This window comes from Natrix helvetica (genome assembly GCF_964273705.1).
Source record: "Natrix helvetica genome assembly, chromosome: 16".
NCBI classification, from domain to species: Eukaryota; Metazoa; Chordata; class Lepidosauria; order Squamata; family Natricidae; genus Natrix; species Natrix helvetica.
The window spans coordinates 1,033,341-1,046,312 of record NC_138563.1 but is presented as its reverse complement, the minus strand read 5'-3'; the positions used below and the strand labels follow the sequence as shown (position 1 = coordinate 1,046,312).

General features: G+C 48.7%; 1 protein-coding gene across 3 annotated transcripts in view; it reads right to left on the bottom strand.

Moving 5' to 3' along the window:
- Positions 1–2,845: 2,845 nt before the first annotated feature.
- Positions 2,846–12,972, bottom strand: part of CGN (cingulin) — a 28,165-nt gene continuing 18,038 nt past the window's right edge. For 2 of the 3 annotated variants that reach the window (XM_081967982.1, XM_081967980.1), the window contains exons 11-21: positions 12,246–12,458; positions 11,926–12,132; positions 11,427–11,684; positions 11,005–11,175; positions 10,242–10,403; positions 9,580–9,669; positions 8,142–8,225; positions 6,823–6,941; positions 6,150–6,258; positions 5,507–5,670; positions 2,846–4,722 (exon numbers count right to left, since the gene is read on the bottom strand). In XM_081967982.1, coding sequence (XP_081824108.1) covers positions 4,581–4,722; positions 5,507–5,670; positions 6,150–6,258; positions 6,823–6,941; positions 8,142–8,225; positions 9,580–9,669; positions 10,242–10,403; positions 11,005–11,175; positions 11,427–11,684; positions 11,926–12,132; positions 12,246–12,458 — 1,719 coding nt within the window. In that variant the 3' untranslated portion in view covers positions 2,846–4,580. The remainder of the gene's footprint in view (positions 4,723–5,506; positions 5,671–6,149; positions 6,259–6,822; positions 6,942–8,141; positions 8,226–9,579; positions 9,670–10,241; positions 10,404–11,004; positions 11,176–11,426; positions 11,685–11,925; positions 12,133–12,245; positions 12,459–12,972) is intronic. The other variant, XM_081967981.1, reaches the window with a different exon arrangement.

The following is a 12,972-nucleotide window of genomic DNA, read 5'->3' as shown; positions in this document are numbered from 1 at the left end:
CTGGGCGAGGCTGGCACAGAAGGGAAATCTGGGAAGTGCCTAGCATCGCCTTGGCTAAACGACCCGTCTGGGGAAAAGCAGGGGATTAAAAGCTTAAAAATAAAACAACTGGGGCTGGGCCAAGGATGCCGGTTTCTCTCTCTCTCTCTTTTTAAAGTGAAGGTGGCTTTTCTCCAACCGCCCCCCCCCCTTCACCCGCCCACCCCAAATCCTTGCATCTGATTGTCACGAAGAAGTGGCAGAAAAGTGGAAAGGAGGAGTTTGTCTAAAAGAGGAGAGAATTGGGAATTTGCATTGGCAGAGTGGAATTGATTTGTAACTGGTTTGATTCTTTTTCTTTCTTTCTTTCTCTTCTTCATCTTCCTTCCCTTCCCCTCTTCTTCCTCTCCTCCTTTTTCCTCCTCCTACCCGTTCCTCTTCTAATTCTTCTTCCTTCTTTCCACTTTTTTCCCCTCATCTTTTCCTTCATCTCTTCCTCTACTTCCTTTCTTCTTCCTCTCTTCTATTCCTCCTCCTCTTCCTTCTGTTTTCCCTTCCCTATCATCTCTTCTTTCTCTCCCTCCTCCTGTTCCTCCGTCCCATTCCTCTTCTTCCTCTTCCTTCTTTCCTCTTATTTTTCTTCCTCCTGTTTTCCCTTCTCCATCATCTCTCCTCCTCCTCTTCCTCACTCTGTTCCTCCTTCATCTCGCCTTCTTTCTCCTTCATCCTCTCTTCTTCTCCTTCTTCCAAAATACGATTTGCCACACAAAGTTGTGGCAAAAACAAGAGACAAAAACAAAGACTGCGTCTGAATTTTCATGGCAAGGCCTGGCACCATCCTTGACACGGGGACAACCTGTCTGTCTTAACACACGCGCACACACACACTTGTGTAAGCAGGCGAAAGGAGGACAATGACCCCTCAGATGACTTATCTGGTCTAAGCTGGTCGTTGTTGCCCGGGTGAGCTGCGATTCACCTGAGCTGCCTCGGGTTTTTAGGCCTTGGGGGATATTCCAGATGGAGAAACTGACTCGGTCACGTCCCCTGACCGGTTGAGGTTGCCTAAGAAAAGTTGCTAAAACGTGTCACAAAAAGAACGAACTGATCTCATTGGCAAAATGACAAATTGGGTAACGCAAGCACAATGGCCTTTTGCTTGTGCTCGGAACCCACAAAGATACACTGCTCCTATACACGGAGGCTCCATTTCAGGAGGCAAATAGCTCTTAGATCTAGAATTCTAGATAGACCTTTCAGTCCCTTCTTAAAGAAGTGGATTTTATTAATTTTTGCATTAATGAATATATCATTTTAATTTGTTTATTAATTTTACGATTGAAGATGAATTGGAAGGGGAAGAGAATAGCTTTAGACCCAAAGTTTTTTTTTTACTTTTTTGGAGTGCAACTTCAAATTCTAGTAATAAATGACATTTTCTTTTGGAATTTCCTTGCATCGCTTTTTCGTATAAAAATAAACATTTTTTTTTATTATTGGGCCATTCGACAAGAGCGAGGATGGGAAGAAGAGGAATATAAACTCTGAAAAGAAAGAATAAACTGTTTTTTTCTACTTATAACTGCTGCGAAAGGGATGGGAAGCCATTTCTACATATCTGTTTTCTTTCACTCCCGTTCAACTTTCTTTCTTTCACCTTTATTATTAAATATGATTTATTTTTTAAAACCTCAACATACAAGGGTTTTGATTTGGGGTTTTTTTTCCCCCTCCCCTCCTTTCTTTATATTAATTTGCACTCGTTTTTTAATCTCCTGGTTTAAAAGGAGGTTGAATGGCACACAGGAAGAAATATGAATTATCTGTGTCATTTTTCTGCAGGGTTTTTTTTCCCTCCCCTTTAATTCATTAAAGCCAAGAATGGAGAAGGATGTGTTTATTTTTCCTCTTTCCTGCCCGAGGGGGGGAAATAAAAAAGGAAACCACCCAAAAAGGGTGCCAATCAATCTTCCTTTCCCCACCAGCTGCTGGATGATGTCTTCATCCTAATAAGCAGCTTAGGAAAAGAAGGGGGAAGAAATCTCCAATTCGCACCCGCGTAAGATTAAAGCTGGCATTTTAAGCGTCTGGACACCCTGCCCGAAAGTTCACCAACGTATCCGGGAAGGAATGCACTCGAGCATGACTCACTTTTGTTTGTGTTTCACGGAAGGGACACTGAGGCCACCGGGTCTCATGTAGCTGCCGTGTGAGTCAAGAGAAAGGAATGGGAAGTGGGAACCCTTGAGGGCATCAAGCTTCCCTCCAGATGTCGTGGGGTGCTCCGAGGCTGGAGGTTTTTTTAAGAAGAGATCGGACAGCCTTTTGTTTGAAATGGAATAGGGTCTCCTGCTTGAGCAGGGGGCTGGACTAGATGACCTTCTTTGGAATCGAATTACGTTGTACAAATTTAGGACTGTGGGAAAGGAAGGAGGCCAAATATGGAAATAGAGAAGGGACATTGTGGGATAGAAAAGTAGAATAAGAGGCCTTTTTGCACGACGCCATGAACATGTGTGAAAATATTTGCAATTAGCACCCTAAAGAAAAGAAAACTTTCTTGAAGGGATGGGAAATCTTCACCTAGACGTGGGAGCTTCATCCCTGGAAGCTTTCAAGAAGAGACTGGACTGTCAGAAACGGTGCTTGGTCAGAGGAGGGTTGGACTAGATGACCTACAAGGTCCCTTCCAAGTCTGTTAAATCTGTTTAAAGGATACGAATCCAATCTCAAGAATAGGGCCCAGGAGTTAAGCACCTCGATAAATATAGCTCTTTTATTTGAAAAAATCAACATACAAGGGGCTTGATTTTTGCCCAAGGAAAATATATATATATCATAAAGCTCCAGGAAATTAAAAAAAAAAAAAAAAAGATCCATTCTTAAAATTCAGCCCGGATTGCATTAGCAGCTATTTAAAATTGTCTCGGCTTAAAAGTTTTTCCCTCTGAGCGAACTATTGGCCATTTGACCAAAATAATAATAATAACACGAATAGGAAATGAAACATTTGGAGTTGGGGATAAAATTGAGCTTTGTTTGGGGTGGGGTGGAAAATCGTGCCTCGATGAAAACGCCGCTGTTTCCGACGGATTGGGATTCCCGATTTAATTCCGATGCATTGGGGGAAGTTTGCAGAAGCAGGATTGCGCGCCTTGAAAAGTCAGGGGGGACATCCAACCTTGGCCGCTTTTGAAGATTTGGGGCTTCGACTCCCAGAATCCCCCCCCCCTGGCTGGGTGCCGAGGTACGGAGCTGCGTTGCGTCTCCAAGCACATTCCTGGGGCAAAACCCAGGAAAAAGTCCTCACTGACAATAAGGCACGTGAAGGTGCCAGGCGAGGCCTGGAGAGGTGATTTTTGGGTGAACCTGAAGAGGAAAAACCAAGGAAGCAAGCCCTGGGAGAAAAATAAATTGGGTAACGCGGCAGGATTTTGCAAGCCAGCCGCGTTCTTCTGTGCCAGCTTCATAAACCAGCCTCACCCGACAGGAATCTGGATCGCGCAGGGACGCCAAGGAGCTGTCGACGCGCGGAGAGGCTGACGGGTTGCCACTTTTGCCGTAAAAACACAATCCGGGACGGGAAAAACATTTCGTTTTTTCAAGGATGCTTTAAAAATGTGCCCGCTTGGCATCCAAACTTCAGCCTGCCTTTGAAAGAGATGCTGAGGGAAGGCAGCTTTGATGCTCCATTTTAAAGGAGAGAATTGTAAAAAAAAAAGGAGATTATTATTATTTTTTTCTTCCGTTTTCTCCCCCTCCCTTCTCGGAGTTTTGACTCTGCTCCGGTGTCGTTTTTTTTATTTTCATAAGCGGGATGGTCTACTTGACCTCTAGTTGTCCACTGGAAATAATCTCTTTTTCTTTGCCTTTTGGGGGAAGAAGGTGGAAAAGGCACTGCTTTAAAACGAGAAGAAGAAAAAAAAAACCAGGGATGGAGAAGTCAGAGAGGGGCAGCCGTCTTCCAGATCCTGCGGAACTCCCTGCCACCGGATCTCACAGGCAGCGGTCTGAAGAGAGTTTGGGATTCAGACGCATCTGGAAGGCCACCTCTGGTTGAGATTTCTGGGGGGAGGGGGGCGAGGGTGGGGGACACAAGCCAAGCCAATGTGGGAAAGATTCAGTTGGGGAAAACCCCAAATATTTCCTCCAGAGGGACTTGAAGAAGCCAATTCCATGCAACAAGGCCCCGTTTTTCTAACGTTCCGGATTGTTCCGCCATATAATTGCACGCCCGTCGCCATCTTCATGCAACCCGACGTATGTACAAAAAAATATACATATTTAAAAGGAGGCTCTGCTATTTTAACCGCTCGTCAATGCCCTGAGAACCAGATTTTTTTAAAAAAATCCCCTAAATAATACTTTTTTTTTTTTACAGACTCTGGTTTTCCGTCCCGTAGCAACTAAAAATTTAAAAAAACCTTTCCTCCAATTTTGTTTTTTTTTTAAATCAAGAAGTTGGTTGCTTCGGTGACACGCACCCACACGCACCCCAATTGGGGAAGAAACCTTTTCGGAGATCCCTCCCTGCCCCCCGTGGGTTTTGCCAAGCTCCCGGGGGATCTTTAGAGAGCATCCAAACAAACCCCGAGAGGGCCTTAACAGGAGCTGGTTTGGAGGTTTCCTTCCGTCAGAAGCGAGGCGATGGAGGACGGGCCATAAGCGCTGTCAAACTCTTCGTCCGAACTCAGCTGGTCGTCCCGGAGAGAGGACTCGGCCGTCGAGCGCGCTGCCTTGCGCCTGGAGGCAAAAAACAGGGGAGGGGGCATGGTCAAGAGGGGGTCCACTTTAGGACAGTGGACACCCTCCTGGGCTCCAAAGGGAAGGAGACATTTTGCGGGGATCAGAGACAAGGGAAGGTCCAACGTTATGGGCTACCAAATGTAATCGGGCATTGTGGTCAGATACTCTGGGATAAAGTGCCCCTGTGCATGGAGGTTCTACTTTCAGCCATTGGATGTCAATAAGCAGGTCCCTTCCGGATGGATGAAAAGATAGATAAATAAACAGGTAGGTGGGGGATGAACAGACGGATCTATGAAGGACAGCCAAGTAGGAAGGTAGATGGATGGATGGATGGAGATATGGATGGACAGGTAAGGGATGGATGGATGGATGAATGGACAAGTAGCTAGATGGGTGGAAGGACAGACAGACCAATGATGGACAGCCAAGTAGGGAGGTAAATGGATGGATGGATAGAGGGAGATATGGATGGACAGGTAAGGGATAGATGAATGGACAAGTAGCTAGATGGGTGGAAGGACAGACAGATCAATGATAGACAGCCAAGTAGATAGGTGGGTGGGTGGATGGATGATAGACAGGTAGGGTAGATGGATACATAGACAGACAGGTGGTAGGCGGGTGGGTGGTTGGATGGATGGACAGACTGACCAACCAAGTAGGTAGACAGATTTTAAGCTATAGAAGGAACATCCGTTTAGTCTCAGGTGCTGAGCCCAGAGAAGATGTTTAGGGGACGCCTGAGAAAGGTGGACCCCCAGGGGCCCACTCTGCTCACCAGAGGTCCTTCTCCAGGGCTTTGACCCGGCTCTGGAGCTGCTCGTTGGTCTCGTGCTGCTCCTCCAGCTCCCTCAGGGCCTTCTTACGTGCTCCCTCCAGCCGCTCGATCTCCTCTTCTGCCTCGTCCACCTGCCGCTTCAGCGCCTTGACCCTCAGGCTCAGCTTGGCAAGGGAGAAGAACATGCCCACGGTGAGGGTCAGCCCCCAAAACTGAGAGGTGGGTTGGAGACTCCTCCTCTCCCTCGCCCATGGTTGCTGAAACCACAATTCCCAGCATGCTCTGGGGCCGAGATTCTTAGGTGGGTCACTTCTTGGAAGTTCTCCATCCCTGATCTGGAGAGTCCGTGAAAGGAATTATGGGCCTCCAGGCTGTGATCATTGATCAGGCTAACTAAGCCTTGCTTGGTTTAGGGTTGGAACAAACTGTAACGCCACCCATTAAGCCAACATCGGTTTGGCTCAAAGCAAAACTCAACCATCCTACCTTCTCCAGATCTTGTGCAGGAGATGCCCCCATTCCCTGATCCCCATCATAGCTGCTGGGGATGGAATACCCTTTCCAAGACACATTTGTGAGTTGTGATACACCTCACAACACCAGAGCTTCAACCTTCGCAGCCTCCACCTGGGCAGCTTCTCACCTGGTCCTTCTGGTCATTGAAGTGCTGCCTCTCTTCGTCAATCTGGATGCTCAGCTCCTTCATCTTCCTCTCCAGCTTCCGGTTGGAGGAGAGCAGGACGGTTTTCTCCCTGTAGACACACAAGGGCCAGGTCATTCCCAAGACCTCCCGGCCACCGGACAAATGGCCTTGGGGGTAAGGCAAGCTGGGTTGCAGGATCGCTGGATGTGATCCCAGGAAGCTTTCCGGGATCAACCACTCATCCATGGCGTGTGACAGGAGCAGGCAATTATCTCGAGAGAGGCCAGAAACCACATCCTTGTTACTCCGTGTTTCAGCCACGGATGAAACAAGCGGCTACTTTACGGAATTAAAAGCCTGTCCGATGGTGAATACCACAACTTGGTTGTGACTTTGTATTTTGCCAGGCCTGCAGCCATCTTTTCTTTTGGATCTTTGGCCTGTCCTATTATTCCGCTATGCATTTTCCATTGTGGGAATAATGGGAGAGGGGATTGTACCGAGTTAGACGATATGTAGCCATAACCAAATTCGTTCTAGAAAGCCAAGGTCATTTCTTTGTCTTTGCACCTCTGCACCTGACCGGATCTAGATGGGTGGAACTGGGGCGGCCTCGGGAGACCAGATATACCAGGTGAGCGAATGTCACGAAGAGAACGCGCGGAGGGGTTACCTCTCTTCCGCCAGGAGTTTCTCCTGGAGTTCTTGGATCCGCGACTCCAGCTGAGAGACGTTGATGCTGGACTTCTGGAGTCCTTCGTTGCTGGTCAGTCGGCTTTTGAGGTCCTTGTTCTGGCAACAGGAGAGGGGGGGGGGAAATATGGTAGAAAGTGAGCAGGAAGGAGTGGGGAAGTTTAGAGGGGATCCCACCCCACCCCCCTCAAATCCTTCCATTCTCCAGGATGAGACAGCAGCGGGAAAGAAAAAAATAAAAGGCAGCGGGAAAATTTCGGCTGAGTCGGGTACGTCACGATTATAAACAACGAGCCTACAATTAAAACGCAAGATTGTGTAATTCCTGTCTGACTTTAGTAAAGAGAGAGAGAGAGAGAGAGAGAGAGAGAGAGAGAGAGAGAGAGAGAGAGAGAGAAATCTCTCTTCTTCATCTCCTGGGTTATATAACAGGCATTATTATTATTATGTTTACTATTATTTTGCAGTGGACCGTGTCCAGGTGGAACAAAGGGGGGAAAAAAAGCTTTTTAAAAAATATTTAAGAGCTGCGTTGAGCCTCAAAAGGTCCGTAAACATCCTCAAGCCAAGTTCAAACTTGTTGGGGTTGGTCTACCGCAGGGACGGGGTGGAGAAAAAAGAGAATTTTTTGGATCAGCAACTTATGAGAATTTTATTGCTTTAGCACAGGAATAAAATTCAGCCTCTCTTGAATTCCTGGGGGGTTTTTTTCCCACCAAAAGCAGAAAAAGAGGGGAAGTCCTTTGTCCGGAGCTGGGAGGGGGGGGGGGAATCTGCAGGAAAGAGCAAAAAAAAAATGCATCTTTTCATTGGAAAATGGTGAAAGGAGGCCAAATTTGGGCTCTACGGGAAGATAAAATATAACGAATTTCATAATTAGGTGAAGGGGTGCATTGCATGCATTTTTGGGCTTCTAAAAAGTGGCCGGGTGGAAAATGAATTTTGGGTTAGGGTGAATTTATTTCCCAGAGGAAATAAAAGAGGAGTGACCGGGGAGTGGAGTTTGCAGGAGACAATTTAGTTCGCTTAATTGGTTCGTGACTCTATGAGACTCCTGGCCAAGTTCTGCAGATCTCGGCCTGGCAGCTCTCCAAGCGAGATAAGGTCTGTGACCGTAAATCCTCCCTCGAAAGACTTTGCTGGATGGGAAGGAGCAGAATTCACAGTCAATGAATAAAAGGGGTTTTTGTCGGGACAACAAGGAGTTTGCTTCAGGCTCTCGGGAAGCCTCGGTCAGAACACCGTCGTAAGTCGAGGACTGCCTGGAATCCCTGCTCTGCCCTCCTGTCGCAGCCTTACCTGCCTCTCCAAAGCAACTTTGTCGCATTCCAGGTCTTGGCGGGCGGACCGTTCCTGCAGCAACTCCGCTCGCAGTTGGTCGATCTGCGAGGAAGGGAGGAAAAGCAGAGAGAAAGAAGAGGGAATAAACTTAAGTCCGGCCACCGGCTGCCCATCCCAGCCGATGGACGCCTCCCTGAACTATAATCTCCCCATTTTTTCTGCTGAAAGTTAGACTGCTCCTGCACAGTGAGGCTCCACTCAAATTAAGACACCCCAAAGAGGCCAAAGTCTGGTCCTTGAAGAGCGTTCTTCTTTCGGGGAGCAGTCGAAGAAACGGAGGAATTCCCCCAGGAATGCCGGCTGAAACCTCACGGGGATACACTGCGTTTGAATGGGGAGGCTCCATCAGGGCCCAGAAGGATTCCTAGGCCTGAAATATCCTAGCACGAATACCCTCTCCTCAATCATCCTTGTCAACGGAACAACTGGCCACCCTCGGCAGCCAAAAAGGGCGAGCTGAAAACCAGGGAGTCTTTAGTTCGAATCCTGCTTTACGTTACAAGCGCCTTTGATCTTCGGCCCAGCCCGACCCAACCCTTCCCTTTGCGAGATGACAATATTTATGCTGAAGGTTGTCTAGACATTTGCAAATCTTAGCAATAATAACATCTTTCGCTTGGGTTTTTTTATTCATTTTTTCCCCCCAGATTTATTTATTTTTTCCCCCTCCCCAAACTGCTGGGGTGACACAGCTGTAAAACGCAAGGAAATGATAGTCTTGCAGAAAGCTAAATATAGGCATTGACAGGGCCGGGCTGGGAGGAGGATACAAGAAGGGATTTAAACACACTGACAGACACAGCCTCAATCTGCTTTGACACGCCCGGCAGATTTTGTACGAAACAGAAATGCCGGAAACGCCGAACTCTCGCTGGTCTGATGCAAGAGAAATATTTTTTTCTTTTATTGCTTGCAAACCAGCGGCAGGGCCAAACATTTGTCTGAATCATGAGTTGGCCATCTGCGGCCTAAGAGCCACATGTGGCTCGCTCATCCCTCTGCTGCGGCTCCGTCCCCGGTCGGCTGCACAGTTGATAGGGCTTTCGGTTAGGACAGGTAGAGGAAAAAGGCCGCCGCGCTAGGAAGAGACTCTATGGTGGGGGAACCAGACTTCCGGTCTGTTCCAGAATTAAACGGGGGGCTTCCGGTTCGGACTTTTGTAGCTCTTTTGTGTGTTTAAGGTTGCCGACCCCAGGAATGACATTAAAGTCTAAAATACGGAGGTAACTTGGCAGGGAAGGAGACAAATTAACAGGTCCAAATAACATGCAACGCGTGAGATTTTTGGGGGCGTCTGCCATTAAAAGTAGGAATTGCGTGTTTTGCAAACATTGAGGTACCCCGTTTTCTACTCAGTAGGACTTAGGGCAACATCCGAGGCCTGATCGCCGCTCACCTGATCTCTGGATCGGTTGATCCTCTCGGTCAAAAGTTCCACCGTGTTGCGTTCCTCGTCCAGCTCCACTTCCAGACGCTTCGATTTGTCCTGCAAACACAAGGAGGGGCTTAGCAAGGGCGGGGGGGACACGACCCTTCTGGATCCGCCAAGCGCTTAAAAAACCCGAGGGAAATGTCCCTGTTTTGTGTTGGGTTTTAGCAAACGGGCCGGTAACTTATTTTTTCCTGTTGTGGAACTGGCTGCCTTTCTTAACATGGAGGGGTGTGTGTGTGTGTGTGTGTGTGTGTGTGTGTGTTTTCCTAGAAAAATGCTGACTTGTGGAAATTGCGAAGTTTTGCAGTACGGAAAATGCCATCTTCAGCATTTTCGTTTTTTCTGGGAGGGAAACGCACCGAAAATTAATTGGGGTTATTGCAAAAACTGATTAGCGCAGCGCGGAGTTTAATAAAAGGGGAGGGTTAGTTTGAGAGCAGGCGCTGCCCTCTGCTGGTGGGTGGAAGCAATGACGACAGCAAAAACAAGCTGCAAAATTGGGCATGGCTCACTTCGCACCTTGTTTAGCGATGGATATTCTGGTAAACTCCAGTCATAAATTGAGGACTACCTGTAGCTGTGCCCAAAAGGAGAGAGAATGGGATCCGTTCAGAGACCGTACAAACCTCCAACGCTTTGACCTGGCGGGATCGATCGTCCTGGGATCGCCGCTTGGTCTCCATCTCCTGCTCCAGGTTGTGGAGTCGCTGGGCCAGGAGCTCCTTGTCCAGGACGGAGTTCTCATGCTCGGCCTGGCTGTCTTGCAGGGCCTGTTTGAGACGCAGCACCTGGAAGAGGAGGAGGAGGAGGAGAAGGGATGGATGGAAGGGTGGGTTGGTTGGTTGGAAGGAAGGAAGGAAGGAAGGAAAGAAAAAGGAAAGGGACAGAGGGAGGAAAGAAATTAAAAGGGAGGAAAGAGAGGAAGAAAGGAAGGGATGAAGGGAAGGAAGGAGGGAAGGAAGGAAGGAAAGAAAAATAAAAGGGTCAGAGGGAGGAAAGAAATTAAAAGGGGGGAAAGAGAGGAAGGAAGGAAGGGATGAAGGGAAGGAAGATGGAATAAAGGAAGGGATGAAGGGAGGGAAGGAAGAAAAAAGGAAAGGGACAGAGGGAGGGAGGAAATTAAAAGGGGGATGGAAAAAGAGGAAGGAAGGAAAAAAGGAACAGAGAGGAAGAAAATTAAAAAGAAAGTAGGGGAGAGAGAAAGGAAAGAAGGGAGGGAGGGGGGATAGAAAGATTGGATAGAGATAGGGTTAGGGTGGGTGGATGGATGGATGGATAGATATAGACAGAGAAGTTGATGAGAGGGAGATAATAGATGGAAGATCGATAGATCGATAGATATCGATAGAGAGAGAGACGAGAGGGACAGAGAGAGCAAGAGGTGCCTACCTCATCTTGGCATCTCCCCAACTCGTACTGCATCTTCTCCACTTCCACGTTCCGGTCCTTCGCCTGCTTCTGGGAGTCGCTGATCTCCTTGCGCGACTTCTCCTTGTACTCCTCCAGCTGGGACTGCAGCTCCGAGAGGGCCTGGTGAGATTCCTCGGTCATCTGCTTCAGCTGGAGGAGGAGAGGACACCCAAGGGTCACCACAGGGCTGCTTTCGCCCGGGATCCCCCCCTGTTGACCTTCTTCTGCATTCAGAAAACTTGGGGGGTGACAGGGGACAGACAGGTAGGTGCCCAAGGGGAGAGGTAGAAGGCCCTGGGATGTCAGCTCCCACCTGTGTCTTCAAGGTGGCATCTCAGAAAGCTTCAACCTATGGTTCTTGAGCCTGGGGAACCCGTTTGACGGCCCTCAACGAGACTGACCTCCTTGCTCAGCTTCACGATGCTTCTGTCCAGCAACCTCTTCTCCTCTTCCAGGTCGTTTTTGGCCCTCCTGAGCGCCTCCTTCTGCTTCAGCTCCTCCTGGTAGGAGGTACTCAAGTCCTGGTGCTCCAGGGTGAGCCTATTGAGGTTGCGCTGAGCCTCCTCCAGCCGACTCTCCAGGGACCTCTTGGCCAGCAGCAAGTCCTGCTCTTGGTCTGCGGCGTTGTTGACGGACTCTTCCATCTGCTTGCGGTCAGCCTGGAAGCAGGAGGAGGAAAGAAGAAAGGGGAAACTGAGGCAGGGCCCAAGAGATCGACCATGGAGGAAGCTCCTTTTCTGCTCAAGGAGAGTTACCGAACCGGATTTGGGGTGGGGTCATTGGGGCAAGAGACCCCCTCCTCAGATCTGGGCCTACAGATGGAACACCCATCTACTCAAAGAAGAAATTGAGAAGTTGACTATCAAGTCACCAAGAGAACCTCGCTTCTCCTTCCCGTACCTCCAACTTGAAAATCTTCTCCTTCAGCCTGGTCTCCACGTCTTGCCAGCTGTCAGCAACATGGTGGTACTCCTTCAGTTGGGTCTCCAACCCCAAGATCTTGCGCCGAAGGTCATCGTTCTCTTCCTGGCTTTCCTGCAGGGTGGACTCCACCAGTTTCCTGGTCTGCTCCATGGCCTCTTTCTCGCCTTCCAAGGCCGCCTTGGTCTACAGGAGGAAGGGATGGAGAAGACAACCAGGTGCCCCATCACAATTCACCACTAAGCCAGACGCTGAACCAGTTTGGAAAAGCCAGATCTACTTCCTGAGGTTCTTCTTACCTTAAATGCTTCCTCGTAGTCCTTCTGGAGCTGCTGCATCTTCTCTTGGAACCTCAAGTTTAATCCCTGAAGGTCCTGGCTATGGGAAGCAACCTCATCGTCAAGTTTCTCCTTGAGGTCAATAATCTCACTCTCCCGCAAGCGTAGGACCTTGTGTTGGTCCTCCTTCTCCTCCACCATGTCCTGCAGCTGTTCCCGAGCCTGACGGAGCTCCTGGCGGGAAGATAACATGAGTCAGAGCCACCCCTTTCCCTGCAGGAAAGGACCACGAATGGTCCATGGCTTCCATTGGCATGTCAAGTTATGGCAGCCCAACCAATAAGCGAACCCATTTCAAGAGCTGGAAAACTGTTGGAGGACCAGATAAGAGGCATAGCCTCTCAGGAATCCAAGCTGGGATACTACAAAGCCCCTTAAGAGTCACCCTTAAAACATGCCCATGTTCCTCAGCTCTTAAAAACGGCAAAATATGGACATATTTGCCCCATTGCCCTATTTGGTGGAAATCAAAGACGCAGAGTGAAGAGGATGGGCAACGAAGACGACATAGAAACATATGTCCTCTCTACACTAGGAGTAGAAGGACCAATCTGGCACTCAAGCACCCATCAGGCCACGGGGATGTGATCAGGGGATGATGGAGCTTGGAGTTCTTCAACCATCATTGGAGGTCCCGACCTGGTGGTGTTTCCACACACAGTTATGAGGTCCATCTTAGCGTTTCTCA